Source organism: Dendroctonus ponderosae, unplaced genomic scaffold, assembly GCF_020466585.1.
Source record: "Dendroctonus ponderosae isolate FM_Combo_2020 unplaced genomic scaffold, Dpon_F_20191213v2 Dpon_F_20191213_2, whole genome shotgun sequence".
Classification (NCBI taxonomy): Eukaryota; Metazoa; Arthropoda; class Insecta; order Coleoptera; family Curculionidae; genus Dendroctonus; species Dendroctonus ponderosae.
The window spans coordinates 3077494-3098912 of NW_026018165.1; the positions used below are offsets into that span (position 1 = coordinate 3077494).

At 32.4% G+C, this 21419-nt stretch overlaps 1 protein-coding gene and 1 long non-coding RNA gene across 2 annotated transcripts in view; both read left to right on the plus strand.

Moving 5' to 3' along the window:
- The window catches only part of LOC109536950 (acid sphingomyelinase-like phosphodiesterase 3b), a 127817-nt gene that overhangs the window by 95345 nt on the left and 11053 nt on the right, over positions 1–21419 (plus strand). Inside the window, exons 4-6 of the mRNA XM_019903436.2 lie at positions 5249–5457; positions 6754–6908; positions 17508–17706. Coding sequence (XP_019758995.1) covers positions 5249–5457; positions 6754–6908; positions 17508–17706 — 563 coding nt within the window. The remainder of the gene's footprint in view (positions 1–5248; positions 5458–6753; positions 6909–17507; positions 17707–21419) is intronic.
- Positions 2137–2817, plus strand: LOC125503488. The gene is made up of 2 exons (XR_007280908.1): positions 2137–2503; positions 2556–2817. It is a non-coding gene; the product is annotated as an uncharacterized LOC125503488 (long non-coding RNA).

Here is a 21419-nt window from a genome sequence, read left to right on the forward strand (position 1 = left end):
ATTCAAAGTAAGTCACAGTTTGACAAATTATTGTTAAGATTGACAAGATCTACCTGTAACTATCTGTTAATGACAAAAAACATCATTGCCGCTGTTCCTTTTCATCAAAAAATTGTAGAAGAGAACTTTTTTGAGATCAAAAATTTTCGTAATTTGAAGCAAAGACCGTAATTTTTTTTAAAGTATTCCAATATGCTACCAATTATACATGAACCCATTTTAAAATAGTGCTTAATAACACAGTTGAAATTTGATCTTCAACTGTTAATATCTTCTAGAAATTTTAGAAAAAAAAAATTTTCAATATTTTTCTCGTACTCCCCAAAGAAGCCTCTATCACCGCTTAAAAGGAATGACGCCAATTTTGAATCACCCTGTATGATCTGTTTCATTTTTATTCAAAACTTTTAAGCTACTTTATTAAGATGTCAAACCAAAGAGAAACAATTTTGGCGGTACATGCATTGAAAAAGCGTCCGACGAACCATCAAGACTCTTGTTGGTTGGAAACCTCTTGATTCAAGAGGTTTCATAAGCTCGGCCATACTATTTGCGGTCCAGGAAGTGACAGAAAGCGCACCGTCAGAACCGTCAAGCACCGGGAGCTCGTCCGAGAACGTATCAGGCGAAACCCCAGAGTGTTCATGAGAAAAATCTCACGTGACCTTGGTATTAATCGGGATTCAATCCGCACAATAGCCAGAGCCATCTCAAGCCCTACAAGCTCCAAAAAGTTAAACTCCTCACCGACTACAATAAGCGCGTAAGGCTTGAAAGATACAAACGACTGCTTCCTCGCCACGCTCCCCTTCAGTGGGACAAAATCTTCTTCACGGATGAGAAGCTGTTCACCGTTGAATCATAGATAGAGACAGGCCAACAACCACTAGAACGACAGGAGCTGGTCCGCGGAGGCCCCTGGCACATCGGCCATCGTCGAAGATCGCCAAAATTCCGCGGCCGTTAAGGTTTTGGGCGGAAATTTGCGCCAGTGCCAAGACCTCCCTCGCTTTAGTATAACAGGGGGCCAAGACCATCAAGGACGTCTACCACCGTGACATCCTCGAAGTATTCGTACTTCCATGAGCTCAGCAGCTCTTTGACGATGTGGATTGGACCTTTCAACAGGACTCCGCTCCGGCCCACAAAACGAAAGCGACACAGGACTGGTGCCGGACTCATTTTCCAGATGTCATCTTGTCGGCAGAATGACCGACCTACTCGCCAGATCTCAATCCGATCTCACAGTGTGTGGTCTATTTTGGTAGCCAGGTTCTGTGCTACACGCCACAAAACTTTTGAGCCGCTGAAGTTGTCGCTACGGAATGGGATCGACTATCGCCGGAAGAGGTCGTCGGCAGAGTTTGGTGTTCCTTCCAAGACGCGCAAGGAGGCGGAGGCCGCTTCGAAACCGGCTGAAGATGTAGTCAAAATAGATGTCAAAACAGTTCCTTGTTGATAAGTTTTGTTTTTATTGAAAATTTAATATTCTATGGAGTTTTTGCAAGTGGTCATTTTTCTATTGTCACCCTGTAATTTAAACTAATATAAATCAGATGACATGCATAAATAATAAAATCGCATTAAATCGTTACAACGTTACAACTTTCATAAGTCAGTAGAATTCAACAGACCCACGAAATATCGCAAATCTAAATGTTCCACCATTGCATGCAATACACAGGGTGATTCACGGTCGATGGCGTATTAGACGTTTAAGGAGAACGCGACGCACGATCTATTATTACAGAAAATTAACAGAAATTATCTTATTTTCAATAGAAACTTCCACTATGGCAAGAATGGACCGGATGAAAAAACCTGAATAATAGAGCAAATAATTTTTGAACAACCAGAATTGATGCCTATCTGGTATATGTAGCGTAAAAAATAAATGTGTGTCATATTCAGATAAAGTATGTAGGGTTTCATTTGGTAGTTATTAGAGAGTTATTGGTCGACCAATAAGTTCATGGAGTAATATGGTCTGCGCTATTTTGACACATGCGCATGCGCAAATCAGTCTAAAAAATACGTACTTCAAAATTAAAGTTCTGTTCTGCAGTATTTGTGCCCCGATACTGCACGTTTTATTTTCAACCTTAAACTGGCAGTTGACATTTCTGATGTCCGCTTGCAGGTTATTTCGAATTGACTACTTGTTTGCATATGTAAACATTACGTTTAACTACGTATTAAATATTGTATAACTTATAAAATTGGTTCAAAATCCCACATTTTTGCAGTGTCGTTAAATGCTCAATGCTTGCAGAACGCGATACGGTTTATTTTTTTCGATTTTAGCGAGACATAGAAGAGACAGATCATTTGAATGCTTTGTTTAGTGAACGTCGAAATGCTTGTGTTAAGGCTTTAAAACGCGTGCCTCTAAGTGAAATCTATATGCGAAATGATCATATTTGCTTAGGACATTTCATAACAGGAAAGTATTTGTACAAAAAGTGAAAAAAGGATTTTAAAAAGAGCCAGAATGAAGCCAGAGGTTGGTTGTTATTACATTAAAAGGCATAATGTTTTTAAGCTGCTGTTTTTAGGTACGAGCTGAAGTTGTTTCAGCATAGTACTCAAGAATTTGATAATGTTTCAGAATTTATTGAAGGAATTTGAGCAAAGCAGATTTACGGAGGCTGCTGCATTAGTGAGTCAATTCAAACTGATGTACCTCACTGAAGAATATTCAAGTCGTGTTTTGCAGAATTTAGATTTTTGCAATTCAATAATGTACATCTTGCAAGCAAAAGTTCAAGTTATGGATATAAATGAGAATTATGTTAAAAATAAATGTTTCATCCCTAACGGGTGTAGCTGATATCTCTTGAACAGTGCCCGACTCAGCATCCTTGTAAACTTGCAAATCTTTATAAGCCTTGAGCTGTAATCCATTGCAAAAACTACGGCTTTAAATTAAGCAATTCACCAAATACGTCGTGATGTTGGGGAACTTATAAATAGCAAGCCGTAATGACTAAGGGGGGATCAAATAAGGGTCTAAAACTTCAATTTGTTTATCGTATCTGTTCCTCGTGTCTCCACTAAGCCGTGAATAGTATGCACTTCCACAGTCTGACAACCATCCCTGTTTATAAATATAAGTATTATCAACAATTTAATATTTAAGCTTTTTTTTGCTCCTCCTATGACTGCGGCTTCTAGAATTTCCGTCATTATAACAATTAAGCAGTAAATGATCAAACAGCAACCAAAATCAAATTGGAAAGGTAAATAATACAAATACGCCAACGTAAAATTATTAATAATAAATTGTGTAAGGTTAGGTTACACAATAACACATTTTTAATACCGAAAGCAGTGAACTAGGCATTCCAATAACTATAATTTCGTAGCAATAAGGCTACGTTTTGATTAAAAATAATGATTTTATTTAATATTTCGAAAATCGCTTTAGATAGATATAGGAAGCGTTATGCAAAAATAATCAGATCTATATAGTCAATCTTACCGTGCAATAATATACAGGGTGCCTCATTTAAAATATCAAAGTTGAATTTACTTTTCGGTATAAGCGGCAATCTTGCATTGCTGAAAATATTTTAAGCCGATAGCGCATATCCGATGACTTCGCTATAGAAATTTGCAGATAGATCGGGCACAGCGTTCTCCTTAAACGTCTAATACGCCATACACCGTCAATCAGCCTGCATATGAAAGTGTAAATATATTTTGTGCAATGAAAAGAGGCTTAGTTTTCCATGTTTCAATATACAGTTGGCCTTAATAACTACCAAATGAAACCTTACATAATTTATCTGAATATGACGCACATTTATTTTTCACGCTAAATATACCAGATAGGCATCAATTCTGGTTGTTCAAAAATTATTTGCTCTATTATTGAAGTAATACACTTGAATTTCCTTCATCAGGTCTATTCTTGCCATAGTGGAAGTTTCTATTGAAAATTAGATAATTTCTGTTAACAAGATGACTTGATATTCATATTATTACTAGATAAACCGCAAATCAATATTTTCTTGTAAATGGTAGTATTCGACTTCACTTCAAATGAACGTAGTATAAATAGCACAGAACGTAGTATGTACGAATACCTATTTCCTTCTTAACTACATTTCGCTCAAAACTCAATCTGACATTGCTATTAGATATACATCTCCAGCCACTCTAAGCTATAAATAATTGATCAGGCATATTTCAGGTCATAAATGTCAGACTTCATACACACACGTCTGAAGTTTAATAGTTTGGTGGTGAACTGAATAATATATTTTTAAGTCGTTCTCATTACCTCGAAATCAATTTGAAAAGTGCGACATATAGTAATATGATACAGAACTGCATATTTAGAAACATATTAGTTGAAATTTATACAGAAAATGTTTTATGTTAATTCTTAATACAAATTGCAAAAAGAAAGTCAGGCAAACCCAAAGTCTACAAGCTCTAACTAAACACGAAAGGATTTTGCAAAGAACTAATCAAGATTTGAATGGAAAATTGGCAAAACTCTCCGCATTTCTCAACTCTCCGGAGTTCTCCGCAGCATTTATGTTATTTACTAATGGCCAGAAATCTATAATGTGGCAGCATCTATAAATTGATCAAAATAATCGAAGAAGGCTGAATACCCCAAGCGACGATAATTCTGGTAAAAATCTACATGCAGGATGAAAAAAATAAACATTTGTCGAAATCTAATAGGAAAGATATTCCATATTGCAAAGCTACGGCGAAAAACACGCATAAACTTCAATACCCTAAATGCGTTAAAAAAAAGATGATAATTCAATCGGTCAAATCTGAAAAACATAAATCCAACATTCGCAAGAAATGAAAATAACAATCCTTCTTAAGAGGTACTGGAAAAAATGCACAAATTCGGTAATTGGTAGAATGTCAGTACAGTAGAAAAATTCTAGATTTGGCAGTGGCAAAATGTAAAATTTTGCATAACTAAATCTGAAGTATTAGATAGTACTCAAGTAATCGGAGCATTATTATTTCTGTTATTGTTGAAGTTTAGACAATTATCTCATTTATTTTATGGCATGTCATTCTCCTCCACATTCTTTGTGCAGTTAATTACAGGGTATAATTAAAGCAATTTTCCAAATCCAAACCAGGCACCACATAAAAAGTAGCTAAAATTATGCAATCATTAGGAGTTAATGAAATTAATTGCCTGGCATAGTATAAGTTAATCTGGATGATTATGTATGTGAGCTTTCATTAAAAATTTGGTTGCTTACAGGGATGCATTATCACATCAAGCAATGCACCACCTAAAAGAGGGGCGACAAATGGAAATGACGCAAAAAGTAACGGATTTGCTCAGAACAACATTTTCGTCTCAATTTGTATTTCCGGCATTAGGACATGATGATCCATCTGCCAGAAAGGAATTGGGCAAAATGTGGAGTCAGTGGCTGCCTACCGACGCCATGAGAACATTTGAAATGGGTAAGATTTGCAATGTTTCAAAAATATGTCAGTTTATCCAGAATTACCACAGTTGATTATAATTCAAATATTGTCTATTCGACTTGCTAACAACGGTTTCATCCTAATTTGATCAATGATTAGTGCGTCCAATGCTTAAATAAACATGAACATTTTCTGCATTATTACGAAATTTCCTAGTTTCTGTGTTATCCGTAAACTAGTTTGAAGCAACGAATTTCCACGTTGCATTAGCATGCAAGTGTCGTGTTTTCCATGAGTTCACATTCATATTTGACAAGACATAACAAAAAACCCGAAGTAATAGGTATTTGAAATATTATTCAATTTGAGTTAGTTTGGGTTTAAAAAAATAAATTGTCAATATTTACTCTAAATCGACACTTTAAAGGCTTCCTGGTACACATGACGTAGAAGTAGCCTTCAGCGTACAGGGATTTATCGCAAGCTGCCAATAGTGCAACCAAAGTCATATTAATCATACATTTTTGTGATAAATTTAACCGCTCTGGAAGATTGTGGCTCAGTGAGCATTTTGGAATTAAAAACTAGAATTTATGGTGGATAGTGGTTCGATTTTGCGGTGTGAATTACGTGTAAGCCGGAAAATATACGGAAATTTGTCGGGACGCTTTTTTCAGCGCTTCAATTGCTGGTTTTATTGTGAAGAGAGAATTCAAAAAGCAATAATTCAGTCAATATGTCGATTGATGTTCAGACTTATGGATATGAATTGATTGAAAATTTTCGTGCTTTCTGAATGTGGCATAAAAGTCAAAATAAAAGTGCCAAGAAGTAAACGTTATAAACATTATCTGTACACATTTTTCAAACCAAACCGACTTCAAAAAAATTATGGAAGTTTCTACAGTTTATCAAGACCTAATTCATTAAGAGACAATTTGAACGTATTTTCAAGTAAATTCGATGAATGAAATTTAGTTGCGAACGAAGTCAGTGATGTTAGAAAAATAGTCTTGGATAAGGCAATATGTGAATAAAAGCCAGTAATGTAATTTTCTGGGGACGCAATTCTTTTGGGGTCCTTTGCTAATGGATTAGATCGACGGATGAACTAAGTAACCAAGTTTTCCAGCTAGTTTTAGCTCGAAATTGCCACAGCGTGAAACTAGTTTACGGCAGTTGTTGAAGGTTCAATAGAAGGGAATAATATTTTTCATTGCAGAAACTGAAAACGTACTTGGCTTAAAATACGCCGATGTAACTATTCCAGCGCATTTTCGCAAATTAATTTCTTATGTGAAGCCTATTAAAACAAATTGTTTTCTTTTTCAGGTGGCTACTATATCATAGAGAGGAAAACGCAAAAGCTGCAAATCGTAGTATTGAACACCAATTTGATGAAGCATGACGACGACGATGAAAATTCAAGAAAGCAATGGGAATGGCTGGAAAAAGTCTTGGAAAAATTCAAAAGAAATGAGGAAACGGTAAGCTTTAATCCACTAAACGTAATTCATTAAATATTTCAAATATTATTAGTGAGTCAAAGTTGCCGTTATACTCGTGTTTTAAAAAATAGGCAAATCAAGGCAAAAAAAACAAAATACGAAAATTCGCATCTAGAAATTGTTTCTGATTCATAGTGATTCGTAAATGATTCATTGGTAAACTTTCAGTCATGTATAAATAAATGTAAACGATGAGTTAAATGCTTAAAGTTAATTAGTAATATATTAGTGGTTTAAATAATTGCATTGTTATTGAAAATGCCTGATCGTTGAAGCCTGCGATTCTTCCAAGTTTTTTCGAAATAGTAAAAAAACAACACTTCGCCTTTGGCCATATATGATCAAGCGCCAATTTTCACAAAAGACGTAAAATTTCTTATTGGAAATGCATAAAAATATATAAATCTGGTGATTCATATTAAAAGTGTCAACTTTAAATGCATGCGATGCGAATTGGCAAAATAATTTATCATGCCTATGTACCGGAAACTTTTGAAGAGAAACAAGTTTATTTATTTCTATTGGAATCTGCTCTGAAAATCGTGATCAGAATTAAGAAATCTCGTTCAACCTTGACACGATGTATCAACGAAATTGGCAGTTGTAACTTAATAAAATTCGTTCGGCGTAGCGGTCTTACGCAACTAAAACTTTTCAGCACTCAATGAACGATTCAATTTAGAAACTGGACAGTGATTCAATTGTGATAAGAGAAAGGCTTCTAATTGAGCGCAAAAAAATAATTTTCTTCATCGATTCAGTTACTTTTTGCTTGTCGGTAACTTTTTCTGCTTGGCATCCGTATTTCAACTACACATTAAATAAATTCGATTAAAACGTTTGCTGAGTCATTTCTAATAGTAATGCAACATTAGCTGCCTTTGCAAATAATTTTTTTTCAATTTTCAAGATGGTCAACTTGATATTTGACGAGTCATTTCTCATAATAATGCAGCATTACCTGCCTTTCCAACTGATTTTTTTTTCAATTTTTGAGATGGTTAACCTGATATTTTTATTATACCTTATTTACCTTAAAATGTATATGAAATTTCCGAAAAATTTAAGCATAACTTAGCAAGAAAATATATGAAAATTTATTCTTTTTAAATTTTGTGACATACATAAAAACGATACAAGATGTAGTGTCCTCTATCCTATTACCGGATTGAATTTAAGTGGTAAAATTTAACGGATTTGAGTCGAAAAAGAAATGACACTATAACAAATGAGAGAAAATTTAGGATAATCAGATATAGCCATATTTAAATACAGCCCCAAAATATCAATTTGCTATTGCGGGATTATACAGAAAAAGTATGTATTGCCTCAAATAGATAATTAAATATTTGCTATTAATTACATTTAAATACCGAGTTTTGGCTGCAGGCCGTGTAACCAGTCACGTTAATTCAATTAAATTAATCTAAAGTTTGGATGCACAAATTTATAACATGCCGAATGATATAATCATGTTATTACATTAAATTTTAAATTCCCAGAAATCGTTCAACTTTTCAAAACATGGAAGTTTGTAGTATTAGTTGAACAGACTGAATGAAATTAATTATTTGGATGTCAAAAGAATATTAGCAAGTGATTTTTTAATAGGGGCTGTCATCACGAAATGGACAAAATTAATCATTAAAGATCCAAATTCGTAATTAAATAATTGGATAAATAGAAATGCTGACTATTGTTTTAGATATGTATTCCATGTCCAATCATGTATAATTAATGTTGAGCTTTTATTATAATGGTCTTATGAATTAATTCAATAATCGGCTTTGACGGAATATTATTTATGAAATTCACAAATTGAATAATGCATCAGCTATCAAACTGAGAATGAAATAAACAAAAATAAATATGCAGGAAGTAAAATTGATTAATTATAAATATCTCTTTCCACAAGGACATTTACAGTCACTCAAAGTTACTTACCACTTTAATTGGATTTATAAAGTAATAAACCAAAGTAAACAGTTTTTAGCTGCTTGAATAAGCAAATATTGCTTTGTAAAATGTGCGGATAAAATATAGGATAGTTTTACATATTAGATTTTCAAACGGTTGCATGAGTAAGTTATTAGCTCTAAATATGATAATACCTGAATGAATTCGTTTAATGCATTTACTGCATATTTCATTGAAATATTTATTCTATAAATAGCTTTGAGATTCAAAAACTAATTTTAGCATAAACTGGATAAATGTTTAGTACATTAAAATTGACTTTCGTAACTCGCTTCCATCTGTTTCCACTTCAAATAAATATAGTTAATTGATATGCCGTTTTATTTTTATATTAATAGCACCTTTATTGTCAACTAAATGACCACATGTATTTCATAAAATGGCTGTAAAGTTATGGACAGAAACTAATAGTTCTCCAGCATATAACTTACTAACATTATAGTAACCTCCAATTTATTCGTCTCAAGTCAAAGAACCTGCAAGGGACTAAATTCGGAAATGATAGGATTAACCTTACAGATAAAAAATATAACGCTTTAAAGAAAATGGAATTTTAGTGCAAGAGCTGTAAGTGTTTTAATTAATTTTTAGCATCTAAATAAAAACGTGCAGAAAACTACATATGCGTAACTACACACGCAAAATTGTTCCTTCATTTGTAAACGGCAGCTATGCAGGGTGGTCATTTTCTGAAACTTTGTATGGGTAACTTCCACATTTTTAAAGATAGATAATCCGTTAAATAGACAAAATTGGGCAGAATTCGATTGCCTATTCATCACCGTTTTCAAAATTTAGGTACCCGACTTAGTTCCTGAAATATCCTGAAAAGACAAGAAATCAACACTTTTTGAATTATCACTTATTACGTAAACTGCTTAACTTAGAAATAAAGTTAAAACTGCCCTTAGTACAACTTTTTGCGTTGAATCCAATAAACTAGCACTCGTTATCATGGTCAAATTGATTTACGAGATAAAAAATAAACGTATGGTTTTTTAAATGGCAATCATAGTTGGCTGTGGGCCTTTAAAAATTCTTATTTTCTCCTGAATTTAACGATATAATTGTTTGTATGTTTTTCTCCTTTTGTTGCCGTAAAACTTCAAAAGAAGATCGATATGTGTAGTAGGCTATGGAAACAAGAACAACATTCTCGCACAAAGCACAAAACAATAATGAATCGTTCAAATTAAAAGTTCAAATTGACTTCCGTTTACGTTCAGGCATTTTTTGACATTTTCACATTCAACTCGTGACTTGTGTGAAGGTGCACTATCATGTTGAAAATATGTGAATTTTCCATACGATGCTAACGGAAAACTTTCATTTGGTAAAAAGTGTAAATATCTTTCCATATTTAAATTGTGATTATACAAGAATGGACCAACAATTTTATCAGTTAAAATGCCTCACCAGACGTTCACAAAAAAAAACGTTGATCTCGCCTATTTTCATTTAGATGATGATTTTCATAAGCCCAGTAAACATGATTGTGTCTGTTAATTATTTCACTATTGTCTTGTGCTTTGTGTGATAATATAGTTCTTGTTTCCATAGCCCACTACACATTTTTTATCTTCTTTTGAAGTTTTACTCCAACAAAAGAAGAAAAACACGCAAACAGTTATGTCGTTCGTTAAATTGAGAAAAAATAAGGATTTTAAAAGGCCCACAACCAACTATGGTTACCATTTAAAAAACCTTTATTAATTGGTAATGGATTCATTAAATGGCCACCCTGTATTTGCGGTTTCAAATAGTTTAGTGCCTTTCTAATAATACATTGCTTTACTAGTGTGGAATTTTATTTCAAACCGCAAGTAATTTTACTCCATTCCGAAGTTTGCATTATAAAATTCGTTGAAGGCGCAGTTCGAAGAACAATTAAATAGAATTGGAATCCAGAATATTCCGAAATTCATATTCCAAAAGAGACTTTCTACGACGTCTAAATAATCTAATTTTGTTGCCGACGCGAGCGATGAAGGAAAATGCAAAATAAATTGCAAATTACCCGCAAAATTATATTTGTAAATATACAGCGACGAAATTGAAGCTAATTTTTAGCATTGTTGGTAAATGCTACAGCTCTATACTGTAACTTATTTTCTTACAGATGCATTTAGAACAATCCAGAATATTGAATTTATCAAACTATTTGTAATGATATCATTTAAATCAACTAAATATGTTAGGTCAGGATGTTTCTCAAAAACTGGTAAATATGTTGAATGAGGTTCCAGGCGACGACCGTGTTATTAACGTGTTTTCCAATGACAAATACATTCAAAATTTATGAAAGAATTATAACCATTTAAAATTCTTTAAAAAATCCTCTCCTATTCTGTTTCGTCAAACTCCGTTGATTCCAGACAAATATCACTCAGGCGCAACTGCAATTTATAAATTTACCTTCATTGGAATTTTGCATTTCTCTCAAAACAAATAACCCAAATTAAATTAGCAAAATTAAATAGCTCTAATTTATTCAATTTTAGAGGAAGCACCTATAATTTAATTAGAGACTAACCAGCAATATTTAATATACGTGTTGAAACCCGTGTTCTGAATATCGACGAAAATATTCGCGGTTCAGGGCTTTATTTAATTTTGCGGTAACGCAATTAGTTTGGCGGCGCAATTTTAAACAAATATTTCAACAAAATTAGATTATTCGCAATGGAAATGAAGCAGAAAGATTAAATACAACTTCAAAATGGAATCAAGCAATAATTATTGCTAACTAGTTAACACGGTGATATTAATAAAAATAATAAAATACGTTAATTGACTGTTTGAGCTGCATTTATTAAATCAATCAAAAAATTGGCCTAGATGTATTCATGTTCCTCAAAAAGGATTAGGGAAGACAAACACTATATACTGAGTGATTCAAAACTAACGGATCAGATTTCTAGGAATTGTTTAGTGCAACCATAGAAGGAATTTCCAGTGTTCTTCTAAACATGTGACCCCATAATTCTGAATATTTCCATATTAAAGAAAATTCAGGTATAACGAGAAGTAATGGCTCACCCACTCTCACCCCTAATAAAATATTGCCACATTGTAACATAGCTTTAGCATTTAATTTAATTGATTGACTGATAGCACACACATACTCAATTAAATGATTGAACTTTTCCTATAGGAAATCTCGAAATATTTATCAATATTCCCATCGAATTGGAGAATACAAATATTAAAGTTCGATTACGAAAGTTAATCAATAATCATTCGGAATAATTTAGGGCGTACGGACAGCCTCTATAATTTATAAGAGGAATATTAATTAATATGTCCATTTTATTAAAAGAGAGCATGAAATACAAATCCGCCGGAATTTTTCATCTGTAAAATAAACTTTGGCGAATTAAATTGCAATTACTTTTCGACCGCTTAAACCTTTTTCTTTTTCCGTTTCCTTAAGTGCGCATAAATTGGTCTTGAGCTTAAAAAATACCACTAAACAGGTGCTAATTAAAATGAGGCAACTTAATTTTTACTCACCGAATGTTGGACCTAGAATTTAATTTAACTTTGAGTGCTTTTCAATCCTCTGCGTGTACAAATTTAAAAAATTCAAAGACTATTAACGTTTTGATTTCAAAAACTGAACCATTTCGATAAAACCTCCAAAAAATACGTAAAATACGGTATGCAGATTAACAAATAGAGTATTAGAGCCGGTAATGTCGGTTATTTCCAAAGTTCAATGACTCGAGAACTTCAAGAATAATGACTGCTAGAGCTGAAAAAGATGCTATGAAAAGAGCTAAGTTTTCTCATTTCATTAATTGCATGCAATATCATGCTAAGTGACGTAGACGCTAAGATTCGGCAAGGATAATAACCTGGGGTGCTAATATTCTGCATTGAGATGATTTGGATCTTAAGTGAGGAATGTAATAGATGAAATTATGTAAAATTAAACGTTTCTGCAGATGGTTCAACTTAGAGATTATTGTACTTAATAACAATGGTAATTTTCCAAGAAAAACATTCTGTGATCGGCATTCCAACCAGAAACATGCCGAACATACAAATTTATTATTTGTTGGCTCATGATACGAAAATGGGACGTGATTACCTGGCACAATGTTAGCCACATTTTTGTAGTTAAATTATTAATTATAATAATGGCAACGGTATTTCTCATTTGAGACAAATTGAAATGCGGAATATTAATTTGCTGGCAGGCTAATTCTAAAGTCTGACCTACATTTACTACAATGCAAAACAAGGCAGTTTATCACTTTCAGGTACGTTTTGTTCCTTATTGTATCAGAACATCTTTTATGTTTTTTTTTTATGTTTCTTTCTTGTCGCTTTTCTTATGTCAAATGAAAAATCGAAATCTACGTTTTATCGCTGAATCCTGCAAGCTTAATCAGAATTTTTCAAAACGATTTTAGATTTGAAAAAAGTGCTTACGAATGCTTTTCATTGTGAAATATATTAAAGATATTTCGCAATCATCCGAGCTACTTAAGCTACGAAATCTCATAAATTTAGTTTAAAAGTATATAACTGCGCTTTTTTGGTTTAAATTTATCCAATTCACATCCATTTATTTATCTTCAATATTCGCCTTTTCAAATAGAAGACTTTAAACATTTTCTCAAGACCAACCAGTGGTTATATCTCATTGGCCAAATCTCTATAGGAGCATGATTTTGTAACTTTTTCATATTGATTTTTTTCCCATTAATTTAATTGATATGATTAAATTTTTTACAAATTTTTAAACCACCCTCTACATACCTCTTGATGTCAACAAGGCAGCTCACGCTCACTCCTCAGGCAGTAGTTTCCCACTGAGATCTGAAAATTGGAAATTGTGTTGGAGCTTCCGTTTTCATTTTCCTTTTAATATCGGCCGTTGCGGTCAGAAAGCCGAAACGAAAAGTTCGATAACACGAATGTTCCACTTTATATTTGTTTTTTTTCGAACTGATTTAATATGTATTAAATGGTACAAATAATGTACCGGAAGAAGGGTAATTTAACATTTCGCTCCGGATAGAGCAAACAGCAAAGTTTGCTTGACTAATTTGTTAACACAGTTCGAATACCATATTTTGAGGAATTATTCATAAGGTTCAGGTGATTATATTTACATTAGGGGCATAGTCCTAGTTGAATAATTACTTTAAAATGTTTTGTTGTCTTTTGAACTACTGGAACAGCCAACAATTTAAATTGAAGCTAATGGAAAATAAGTACAAATTTATAGAATTATACCTTTGCACATTTACATATAGCAGTTTTAGGACAAAGGAAATATGTATTAAATATTAATTTGATAATGCGAAATTAAATGCTTTCAAAACACACCATTTATTAGCAACGTAACTTGAAATTGGAAATATTTTTCTTACAAAGTTTAGCAAAAATTCCAGTTCGGTTTCGCGTGAGTTTGGGACAATAGAAACTGAAACTGCTAATACTATGAGCTGATTATAAACCATGCTTAAACTCTACAATTGCCTCACTCATTGCTAGCTACTGTGTTTGTAAAATTGACATGTAATTTCAACTTTTTTGCTACTTTCAATAGCGCATTACCTTTAGCCGCGACCCCATCAAATTGTACATATTTCGCTTTATCATGGAGATTGGAGTATTCATTATCAGCCCAAAAAACTACCAAGCATTTGAAAGGATTGCTTTCGAGCACCCCAAAGTGAACTCATGCAAGCTTCATAAATCCCACCACATAACATTACTTATGACATGTTTGTTGATTGTAATGGGGCTGATGATGACTTAAATTTATTAGTTACAATTGCTTACATTATGAATTGAAAAAAATAAACATTTTTTCGCCATATTTTTATAATACTAAAGAAAAGATTCAATAAATCATAGCAAAAATTAAGAATTGTTGTACTTTTTTTAATTATATGGACAATTTAGTATCAGGTAGGATAAAATGTTCATTTTTGTACCTGATTTTTTCTTTATTAACTAGCATTCGTTTCTTGTTTATTTAAACCGAAGCAATGACCTAAATGGTTTTTTTTAAATTACTTTTTGAAACTATCTGGGCCAGAACATCCAATTCGAATTTCATAGCACACCTTTGGTTTCAACTACTGCTAAACACAAATTACTCCCGGAATGCTAATTGTATGTTTGTACCAGAAAATTAATGGCATCCAAATTTGTCAACCACAATAATATGATCACCAAACAAATTATATCCATGTTTTAATGACCGATAGATTTTCCGCTTGTGTATCCAAAATAGCAATTTATATTGCATGTATGTTGAGTTTTGTAATATTTTCTTTGCTTGCGAGTTAAATGTGTATTAAGTTTGTATGTAAACGAGATTTTTAAGTTCCCAAAAGTCAATTGGCATGTGCAAGTCAGAGTATCATTGAAAAATTTTGAAAAATAAACATGCTATTTTGTCACAATTCTATAAATATATGAACAACTGAAATGTTATTTAAAAACTTGGAAAAAACTCGCTTGATTCCGAGCGTATTTATAAGTTTATAAGCTGTTGAATAAAAGTTAAGCAGTAAATTTAGGTATTAATTATTAAGCATTGGAGGGAAGTGTCATTTACCTTCTAGCTCTAATTGGGCATTAGCAGCCGCCTGGAGAAATTAGTCAGGTTTTGTTATAAATGGAATTTTGTAATTACACCAATATTCCTTACCATTTGAAGAGACAGGTACAAGCTAATCGTCTATTTTTTCAGTTTCTACCGGGTCGAGTAATTAATTATATTTATTGGAAAATCATTACTAGAACATTAGGAAATAAAGTAATGAGATATCGGATTGCTATCCGGAACAACTTCATCAGGAACTTAATTTTATTTAAGTAAAATTATTCCCACTGGGTTATAAATTATGTTTACTTATTTATTAAATGTTTAACTATTAATGGCGTCCTGACTTCACTCATAACTTAAAAAATAACACTTGGCACGACAATGCAAATAATATATTACCTATACAAAATAATTGTTATATTGATTTTTTCATTTCAACAGTAGATAGAACCCAAACCATATGACGCTATTTTTATTTACCATTTTGTCGAAAAATCTAAACTGACGGAGAGAGTGTTAGAAATTGAAACAAAAATTATATAAAAAATGTATCAACAACAATGACGCAAAACTTTGACTTGGTATGTATATCTAAAGAACTATTTGAGCTACAGAGCTCGCTTTCCTAGTACCGGATAGAGAATTAAAAACCAAGTGAATCTTGAATGATGAAATAAGCGCAGTTTGCACACAAAAACGTAATTTATATTTTAAATGGTTCGATTGATATAAAATACTTATGATCCTTTAATAGCAGTTTTCTGAAACATAACATCTACAAAATGTTCAGTTTTCGAAAATTCGAACATTACACATTTTACGAATTTTATTAAAACCGCATTATATATTTTGCCTCAATTGTTTCACTATATTCAAATCCCTTGATCCTTCACATCAAAGCATGCATCAAAAAATGTCTCACTGGAGCTAATTTGAAATTGCTTTCTCATAAACACTGCACATCTACTATTAATAAAACTCAACTTGTATTTTCTAAAAATTACAAATTTATAAAATTTGTTCGTTTCCGACTAAGCATGAAAAAATAAAAACAAAATAAGCTTCCAAGCCCATAATTTTGTCATCCATAACTGGTGAGAGTAATATTTATAGCACAGATTTCGGCATTAGCAAGAAAATCAGTTAAAGATGTATTTTGCACTTTATTATTTATTCAATCTACCACTAATACTGCTGTCAGCACTTTATCGCATTTAAATATTAATTGGCATTAAAATTGAATAAAAGAAAAATAATTCCAAACAAAGCGAACACTAACAAACATAACAAACTAAGCTGCTAGCCAAAACAAACAGCAAATTATCTCCAGCTTGTACGTATTTTAAAGTGAATTAGTTATAATGCTAGAATATTGTCTTATTTAAACCAAACAGCTTAAACTAAATTAATGAGCTGATGTTTGCTGCAGCTTGCTTCTCATAGTACATAACATCAACACTACGTTTAGTTAGTAACTTTTTGTTTGCGTATTATGCGAAAACTTATTTTTAATCAAGCTGAGCGGCCACATAATTCGGGTATGTTGATTCGTGTATGCCAATTTCCGGAAATGTACAATTTAACTCTTTATCATTGTGGGACATTATAATTAATATCGGATTTAATTTTAAACTAATTTTGAATATTATTAAACGCAGCATCAAAGGCTCGTTATTATATTCCACATTGCTACAAATGTAAAATTAACGACTGGCTATGTTTATATCAAAGTCGACATAATTTGAATAATACGAAACTGCAATATATGATTGCCAAGTGAAGTGTTAACAATTGATAAACCCAATATATGTTTCAAATATTAGGTGATAGTCGGGTACATTCGTCATGTAACAAATGAGATGTTTGCCACATCAAACAGCCTTAATTTGAAGAAAAAAAATTACAGTGTCAAAATATGAGTTGTTGCAGTTTTTTTTAATCGAATGATTTGTTTAATTTTATAAGCAATTTATACGGATGTAAACAGACTCATGCAGACATAATAAATAAGCCATCTTTTTTTCCAGGTATATCTTGTTGGTCATGTTCCTCCAGGCTCAGATGAAAGACACAGAGGCCAATCTAGTCCTGCCCATACCATAATGTACAAAAGCTACCACAACAAACGATACTTAAAAATTGTCAGAAAGTACCACTCAATAATAGTCGGCCAGTTTTTTGGCCACCTACATTCTGATACCTTTAGAGTAATGTACTCAGAAAATGGTAAGTGTTTTGCATAACAATATTAGTTAGTTTTCGCCTTCAGATACATCACATTAGATTTTACCACTGATTTTTATAAATATAATGCTATTATTACTTTTTCGCATACGGCCGCTTTATGTCTTGAACTTAAATTAAGACAACACTGTTCTCTATTTTTATAAAACGTTCTTGTATGTATTTCCAAACAAATCTTAAACTGCTGAAAAATTATCTGATTTCACAGTGAAAATAAAAAAATATACCTATCCTAAATCTTATTGTTAATCGTACGTACGTTCTTGTATGTATTTCCAAACAAATCTTAAACTGCTGAAAAATTATCTGATTTCACAGTGAAAATAAAAAAATATACCTATCCTAAATCTTGTTGTTATATCGTACTATCAATGTTGCAATAATGGACCTAATTGGAACCAAAGTTACTTGACTCCCGTCTCAACTTGCTCGGGTCAAACCATAACACTATTTAGATAAGAACGTTGCCACTTTCCTAATCCAGCTAAACGTCGAAATGGGGTTTACCAGAAAGTCTCTGATGAGATTTCCAGGAACGAGCATTGAGTCGGGATACTTTTATGAGAAGAATGTTACTTTAGATAACATAACATCACTTGGCAAATTTCACGCCGGTTTGGATCTGAAAGAATTTCGTGAAGTATCAAATAATGCATAAACGATTAAAAGCAGACGCAATGAGCAAACAAACATCCGTGATTTAAAAGAGGCTTCGGATTTGACAAAACCCTGACTTGCTTGTGGGTATGAATTGAATGTTGAAATGGAATCTCACAAATTAATCTTAGAAGCGTACTTGGAGTTATATTGGAGAACAAATTCCACACTTTCCGTTGTATGGCGAGCACTGATTTAATAATATATGTATATTACTATGACCTTGTAGTTAAATGAGTAAAGATAAAATAAATATGGTATTAAAAATCGTCTTAGAATATTCCTTTGATATTTTCTGCGAATTTATCAGCATTTATAATACAGTTTACGTTAGTTATAAAATCCACTAAAGTGGGCCTAGTTTTTCATAAATAAATTCTATGGAAAAACGTTTTGTTAATCAATGCTTATTGGTTGCAATGACATAAATTTCTAGTTTTATCTTCTATGACCAGCATTGTGCACATATTTGCTTTGCGTAAACACAATGTATAACCGTTCTGTTTCACGTTAATCAAATAAAATTTTCCAAAAATCAGTAATGCTACTTAACAGATTAATTCAGACGAGGATTAATGAAGATAAATCAGTGAAGCGCCCCAAATCGAATAAAAAGTCCCAATCCCCATTTCCAATAAATATGTTAAACATGTTTATCCGTAATTTCGTTTCCTATTTCATTATCTCCAGGCGCTGGAAATAAAAATGTATGAGGCAAAAATCGTTCGAAACGTCCAACCCCATGTTTATCGTTTACGGTATCGCTTCGTAATATGTTTATCCGAAATTATTCCTCTGCTCTGTGATTACCTTATAATCATATACAGGACCGGATCAGAATCTGCAACTAATTCGGAAAAATCGTAAAAAAGAACTGAAAATTGGTAGTTGTTTTCTGGCAATCGCTAATCAAGCGTAATGTATAATAAACAATTAACTGAATTAATTTAAGGTAATTGTTTAGCAAATCAAATAAGGATTTTTCCATGTATCTATAGCACTTTGGAAGTGTATGCGACAGTTTTCCAACCTTAAATTTAAACTCGCACTATTTTCGAGTTTAACATTTATTTAAAATGAAATAAGTGTTTTTTTAAGAAGTCGTTTCGGCTGTATTTTCTTACTATAATTTAATTACCGTTTAGTTGTTTCGAGCGAATATATTTTATGAGCAAAGAACATTTAAAACTGCTTGCCGAATTTGCACATTTGCATACCTGCACTTTTTCGTCATGTGTCAGTTTTTCGTCATCAATTGCATTTAGTTTACTTTCACTATTTCCATTTAGTTGTGTGTGTCTCTAATTCTCCCAGCAAAATTACAACCCTGCCTGATATTATATTAGCTTTAAAGTCCTTTTTGATAGCGAGGGCTCTTCGAGCCCAATGTAACGAAAAATTGTCGCGCTTTACAAGCGAGTTTTATTTATGAATAGAACATTAAACTGCGTTTTATTTTGCGAGTGTTTGCTATTCGTTTAACGCTTGCAAATTTATACTTGCTATCTCGTTTCATTTATGTTCGGTTCGAGGGTAATTAGCTTTTAAAGTCGACAAACTACCTGAGCTTAAATGCTAACAGGCCAACAGCAGATTGCATAATTTTTCAATTGAATTCCGAATATATTACATAGCAGAATTGATTTTGTTTATTTATATTCGAAGCGTTATCTCTTGCTATATTATTTCCTAAAGGTCTAGTGCAATAGAAATTTATTTTTAGTGGCACAATTCACTCGCACATATCGTCCATTTTATTTACTTACTCCTGATATTTACATTGATTATAAAGAATTAGTTATAAATGTTATTAGAATATGCAGTCGATTTGCTGGCTGATTGATGGGTGTCACGGCATCTATTTTCATTTCAAAATACTTGATTCAAATATTGTCGACATACATATCCATTAGGGAACCGAACAACTATTAAATATCCATAGTCATTTACATCTAGTTTGATCATTTGTCTCAATCACGACCGGATTACTAACTGAATATTCCTCTGCTTGGTATTGGAAGTAACAGAATAATCTGATTTTCGTCAAATGCGTTTGCAGTGTTATGCATATATGATCGTTAAAATCACGTATGTTTTAAGCACAAGAGACATTCACCGTGAATATCAGTTTATGCTAATTGAATTAATCTAGAATATTTTGGTTAACAGATTTTGTGGGGATATATTCGGAAATGTCATCGATTAATTAATAATTCCATGATTTATGGCATCGAGTAAGAAAACAGTATTATTTGCATTCAGATTTTGAACTCGACGTTCATTTTCCTTACTGTGTAAAGTGAGGACATAATTTAGAGTATTATACGTTTCATGCTTTAACTGGGGAGGCGAATATAAATAAGCAATAATCGACCGTTTTCGACTTGAGAAACTCTTGGGTATGCTTATACAGACGGATTCCAAATTATGCATTGGGATTTTCATTAAAATTCTATAGAACCGTAATTTTTCAACTTGAAAGCTTTCCCAAATTTTGCTGTTTATAGGCAATGTTTAGAGGTAACCAAAGTTTAGAGCTAACAAAAGTGTGAACTACTTTAGAATATTGCTTAATGGCAAAGTTGAAACTGAATTTTCAAGAGTTAATATTTTCGCGAAATCAATTAATTTTATTATTTACTTAAATTTCATTTTATTTATTACTAAATTTTCCATTATTTCGCTTTTAGAATGTATATTATGGACCTAGTTTAATTACGCGGTTTCTTTCCATAAAAATGATGTCGCTGTTGGGAAATTTAGAGATGATTTTTTAAAAGATTGGTAAATCGCTATTAAAAAGCGACTTTATAACGTTTTGGATCAAAAAACGAATTTTAAAAAATGCGTTCTTGAACTTGTTTTTCGACTTCCGACTGAAGAAGCTTCTCAATGTGCATCTATAGGGTGTTTAGTCCATAATAGGTAACAGTAATAGTAACATCATTTAGGGTTAAGGACAACAAAAATCGTTTTTATTTGAGGCATTTTGAGGGATTTCAGATTATTTGGTCGTTTTTTCAACTTTCCAGTTCGTC